The sequence below is a fragment of the Cydia splendana genome, chromosome 22 (genome assembly GCF_910591565.1).
Source record: "Cydia splendana chromosome 22, ilCydSple1.2, whole genome shotgun sequence".
NCBI classification, from domain to species: Eukaryota; Metazoa; Arthropoda; class Insecta; order Lepidoptera; family Tortricidae; genus Cydia; species Cydia splendana.
The window spans coordinates 3,751,056-3,757,055 of NC_085981.1; the positions used below are offsets into that span (position 1 = coordinate 3,751,056).

The window sequence follows — 6,000 nt, forward strand, 5'->3', positions numbered from 1 at the left end:
CATCAATGCAGCATTGTCCATTTTCCGAATGTCCCGGCGGCGGCGGCACATCACTACGCACGAAGCTTAATATTTAAGCTCGCATTTTACACCATGTTGAGTTTCAGTATAACTTGATAGCGGAAGCTTTTGGCTTCTTCGCTCATAAATAAATAAGCTCCATGCTACGGTGAATTAGAGGGAATTTAAAGCGACGTAGAATATTATATATGTGCTTTGAGATGCACTAATTATACAGAGATGCAATTTTCTTTGCTTAGAGATGGAGATGGACGGATGGATGGATGGATGGATGGATGGATGGGTTGGATGGATGGATGGAGGTTCATTTCCCATGCCTGGGAAACCTTAGCTGAAGACCGTGATGGATGGCGCAAGCGTGTTGTGGAGGGGAGAAGGCTATGCGACCAAGCCTGGTTTAATGCTTTAGATAGCAGAAGGTGTCGCAGAAAGCAAATCGGGACTGGAACCTCAGGTGGCATGAGCTTTCTCTGCCAAAAATGTAAAAGGTCGTGCCGCTCACGCATCGGCCTCCACATTCACCAAACCCGTTGTCTAAACAGCAATGCATAAATCGTCGCCAATAAACGGAAAGGCCTGTGACGATGAGATGGTTTTTTTTCTCGGAGGAGTGCTGACCTGCAGTGATTGTGGCCGTACATTTGCTGCTAAAATCGGTTATGTCAGCCACCTGAGGGCCACCCTACACTAGCGTATTTTCAGCTCAGTCAGCGCTATGGAAAATGGCGTCGCTGCGCAGTTGCGCCAACGTTGTGTCGAGCAGCCCTAGAGTTGACGCCGACGCGCGGGAGACGCTAGTGTGGGGTGGCTCTAAGAGTTCACGAACGTCGCTCTCAATAATCAGTAAGTGCTACTTGCACCAGCCCACTAACGCGGGGTTAAGCGGTTAAACCGTTAACCCAGTGTCAAATTGTACTGGTAACCATGGTAACTCCAGGCGGCTTAGCACGGTCGCGTTTTTATCCCTTGTCACCATGCCTGTCACGTTCTAACAAGTACGTAAGTGCGAAAGGGACGCGCATAGTGATAGACGATAAAAATGGAACCGTGCTCCGCCCACAGGTTTAACCGGTTACTCCGGGTTAGTGGAATGGTGCAAGTACTAAAAAGTCGCCGTAGTCCAAACCGGCTAGGACAGGATGATGATGATGCAGAGATGAGATATAATTTATACTTTAAAGCAAAGATTACTTAAGTTGGAATTTTATCCGTCAGGTTCACTTGTAGTGTCCGTTTCAAAGTAAAAGAAAATTACTTGTACATTTTCTTTGGTGACATAGAATCCACCGTTAGTAAGTTTTTAATGAAACACTACTACTTTTTGCTACGTAGTTTAATTTAAAACAAAGCCTGTTTGTCGTGTTGTTAAAAATGTAGGAGTATTATTTATTTTAACAAGATTCAAGTAAAATACGATTTAATTAAGTGTTTGATGACATTTAATTTAATTCAAGCAACTCGATCACAGTGTTCGCAAACAAAGAAGGGTCTATTTATAGACAAATAGCGAGTTGGGGACAAGCAGAGGCGTCTTTGAAAGGTCTTTACGCACCGCCTCTGAGCAATACGATTACACTGATAAGTATCAGAAACTGGGACTGTAATGATCTGTATTGTCTGGTTAATAAGCCGTCAGTGTCAATGCTTTAATATAAATGATAACGTAGGTACCTATACCTAAATACCTATTCTATTCTATTCTAAATTAATAGGTATTACGTATAGGTACCTCAATCAATGATCGACAGATAGATGAAAAAAAAACAAAGATCTATCAAATAGGTACCTATGTAAAATCTAAGACGAAGTGTTTCGATTTAACGGCAAAAAATTTAATCAGGTTTTCAATGACTCACGCTAGAAAGGTCTCCGACACTCTATTTTCTATAGAAAGCATCAGGTGATCACCGATCACCCGTCGTAAAACGGACGCCTGCTCGCGTTTGCGCCACCTTCTGGTCATATCTGTCGTAATAGACGCGTTTTGTTAGAGAGTGAACCTTCTGTACCTAGTACTATTATTTATTCAGTGGTTTCGTCAAAAGCGTACTAAAATTTAGAGATGCACCGGATATTCGGTTACTATGCGGTATCCGGCCTATCCAGCCATTATTTTAATATTCGGGATCCGGTATCCGGCCAAATAACGATCCGTTGGATCTCTACTAAAATTCATGAATTCTTTGCCTGCAGATCGCAGAAACGGTCGCGGATCCTGTATCGGAGTTGGATTTCACCGAACGTGGAGCGTCGAGCCAGCTGGAGATAACAGTTTTGGAGACGGAGCAGTACCGAGTTGGCCTGACATACACCAGCAACAGCCTGGCCAGGGCCTACCACCATGAGGAGCCTAGCAAGAACCATAGTGTAGCCAAGTGAGTCTAGCGTATAACTTCTTGTTAACGACCTGTAGGGCTAAGATCCGTTGGGTGGACACTGTAAAGAAGGCCTGCCAGGGATCTACACAGGCTCCTATTATTAGGAAGGCAGAAAATCGTGCAGAATGGAGAGCCTGGGTGCACAAAATAACGACCTCCTGTGGTCACGACCCTCAGTCACGAGAAATCGAGGAAGAAGAAGAGGGCCGGTTTTTCGGGCCGGGCCGGGATGGTCGGTTTTTTAATACCTGTCATCATGCTTGTCACGTTCTAACAAGTATGTAGTAAGTGCGAAAGTGACGCATGACATCACAAGAGATAAATATGCGACCATGATAGCGCCGCTGGTGTTTAATCTTAAGATTTCATGAAGCTGGAAGCCAGCTGGAGATTAGTGTGATAGGAGTTGTGTTGGAAACGCACCAGGTCCTGTAGACAACATGCCAATCGCTAGCGCTCCGTAGCGAATTAAACGCAACTGTCACAGTCACACTAATATGGAAGAGTGATAGAGAGACACTAAGCTAGGCCGCCAGTGCGAAACACACATTCATTCATTACATTTGTTATTACTATTTAGAAGTTGCTTGCTGTGGATATCGATAACACTTAAGACGATATTTAATTAATCACTAGCACTGGTATTTACCTTTTGCCTCCAAAACACCTAACTATGGGGATTTGACACTTTATACAACCCGTATATTTTACTGTACGAGTATACTCCACATCGGTTGTTGATATATCACGTCGCAACGCGTTTTAATAGCGTAAATACATGGTAAATACATAGGTACTCCTTTATAATAACTACTCTATGGTTATTTACTGCGTGGCTTTTGATTTTTCACAGAATGTAGAAAACTTTGTGCCTGGCAATTTTCTGTTCTGTATTTTATACCGCCGTATTGATTACTTTCGTCAAGGGTTGATCTTTACAATTAACAAAATGTTATTAAATACCATTTGGACTTCTTTGATGATAAGATGAACGATGTTTTTAGAGATGTTGACACGTTTTTAAAGAGTTATTGCGTTTATCAGGTACACGTTGGTGCCGCCGCCTAGCGGCCAGTTTGAGCTCGGCTGTGTGTCCACCATACTGGACATCTACGCGCGCCAGTCCGAGAGAGTGACCGTGCGAGAGGACGCGCCACGTCCCGCCTCTGTCACTGGCGAGGATTCTGCGGGTAACCAAAAACATCTAACTTTAATTGTTTCTTGTACTATTGCGTATCCGTCATACTGGACATATACGCGCACAGGTCAGAGTGACGGTGGGGGAATACGCCACACTCCTCGCCCCTGTTACTGGCGAAGATTCTACGGGTAACCAAATAAGTACTCTACATAACTTTAATTGTTTCTTGAGTTACGCGTGTCCATCATACTGGACATCTACGCGCGCAGAACAGAGTGAAGGTGGGAAATGCGCCACGCCTCGCCCCTGTTACTGGCGAGAATTCTGGGGACCCCCAGGTTACCCGTAACCAAATAGTCTATCTAAATTAAATTGTTTCCTTAGTTGCGTGTCCATCGTACTGGACATCTACGTGCGCCAGTCCGAAAGAGTGACCGTGCGAGAGGACGCGCCCCGCCCGACCTCTGTTACTGACGACCACTCCAACTATTTATAACATGACAAAAGTGACATTTCTTCAGCCAAAAACGTCACTTTTGATACTGACAGATCAGTAGCGTATCGGTGTGACATCTTATATATATGCATTGTTCGAAATGGGCCGTTACAGTATTAAGACAGACCGGTAGTCTATCTCGCGGGCGAGATACTGTCGCGGCACTCCTGTGCTAAGCCAATCTGTGGTCGTGGATGAAGTAAATCATAATACATAAATAATTTATTTTCTCGTGATAAACTTAGTGTACATACAAAAGTAACATTAAGGTTTAAAACATACATAATTACATATTGTTTACCACGAAATGGGCTGGACTTAGCATAAAGGCCTGTCCAGACGGGAACAATTTTTCCTTAATCTGATTAAATTGTCCGATCACATCAGGTGGTGCGGACGCAAACGCCAATATGGCTACTTTCAATTTTAGATTTATGGTGATATTTGAGCGCTCTAAATAAAAAAAATGCCCTCAAACGCGAATACTAACGTCACAAATTGGTATTCTTGCGTCCGCACCCCATTTTATCGGTAATCGGCAGTCGAATTCGGCGAGCCAAATTGACGTTTGCGTCCGCACGGCCTGATTTGATCGGACAATTGAATCAGATTGGTAAAAAATTGTCCCCGTCTGGGCAGGCCTTAATGCTGACCTGAGAGTCAGCGCTGATCTTCCGGCGAGTTCATTTTTGGGCCACGATCGCAGTGAATTTTAACACATTCACTGCCCCCGACGCACATGTGCGTCCACCGTCATACAGGTTTGTTCCTAGGGCACGCCCCCTGACAGTGAATGCGTTAGGGCTCATTTAGACGATGCGATAACTCGCATGCGAGTTTCATTACATTGCGGGTTTTGATCGGTCGGTTGAATTTGACGTAACCAACAGTCCGCAATGTAACTAAAATCGCATGCAAGTTCGCGCGCCGTCTTAATCAGCCCTTAAACCATGGTATAATAATATACTCCGCCTGGTACTCTCTTCCCGTCTTTTCGTGGTCACGTGACTGACACTACAAGCCTATGTCATCATGCGACAGCGCTATATGATAATATGCGATAGCGCTATATAAAGTGGCAATGTTATTGTGACGTAGGCTTGTGTCACTCTGGGAAGAGAAGACCATGTTTTATTATAGCCGTAACACACTACCGCACCGCACCAAGGTCATTGTGGGACGCACCCATAAGTAAGAGGGAGAAAGCGATATTTCTTTCTCCCACTTACTTATTGGTGCGTCCCACAATGACCTTGGTGTTACGGCTATTAGACTATGCCTTAAACCAAGTTTCTCCCCGCAGGTGCCGCCCCCGCCCTCAGCCTCACCCTCGCGGCCTGCGCCTGCGCCTATCACGTGTTATGATCGCGCACGCACCCCCCAAACTGAATGTTGTGATAGACACATAATACTTAAGATAATATATACGTCAATGTTGCAGATTATATGTGAATATGTAAATAAATTCATTAGTTACTATATTGTTGTTTTTATTTCTAAACCCATCATATCATTGGCCACAGCATCTTTGCAGATGATAGTTGCAGCGACTAAAGAAGGTATTTTGAGGAGGTAGCCAGTCTACAGCCTACATTGACTGCGATGACTGTATAGACTTTAGAACACTATGCTTTAGTCGCCCCGAAGAATTTTACTATGCCGCCACCGCCATTGTAGGGTTCCATCAAGTATTTCGCTTTCCAAAAGGGTTCCGTCAAAAAAAGAAGATTGAGAACCGCTGATATAGAGCAATAGCCGATCGGCATTTCTTGCCGCATCGATCACAGACGTGTCTTGACTCATGGGGTGGTCCACCAGCTCTGCGATTTCGCGCCGCGCGTGGATTTCTGCGATTTTGACTTTCATGCGATTGCGGAGCTCTGTCATTTCTAAATAGGATTATAAAATCAGAGCCTTGGAGGCTTCTGATTGTTATAACAGGTTATAAATTTGATTTGGATTTG

General features: G+C 44.3%; 1 protein-coding gene across 1 annotated transcript in view; it reads left to right on the top strand.

The window, feature by feature from the left end:
* LOC134801491 (uncharacterized) overlaps window positions 1–5,515 on the top strand; it is a 425,037-nt gene extending 419,522 nt beyond the window's left edge. The window contains exons 5-7 of the mRNA XM_063774101.1: window positions 2,215–2,396; window positions 3,444–3,589; window positions 5,340–5,515. Coding sequence (XP_063630171.1) covers window positions 2,215–2,396; window positions 3,444–3,589; window positions 5,340–5,401 — 390 coding nt within the window. The 3' untranslated portion in view covers window positions 5,402–5,515. The remainder of the gene's footprint in view (window positions 1–2,214; window positions 2,397–3,443; window positions 3,590–5,339) is intronic.
* Window positions 5,516–6,000: the final 485 nt, after the last annotated feature.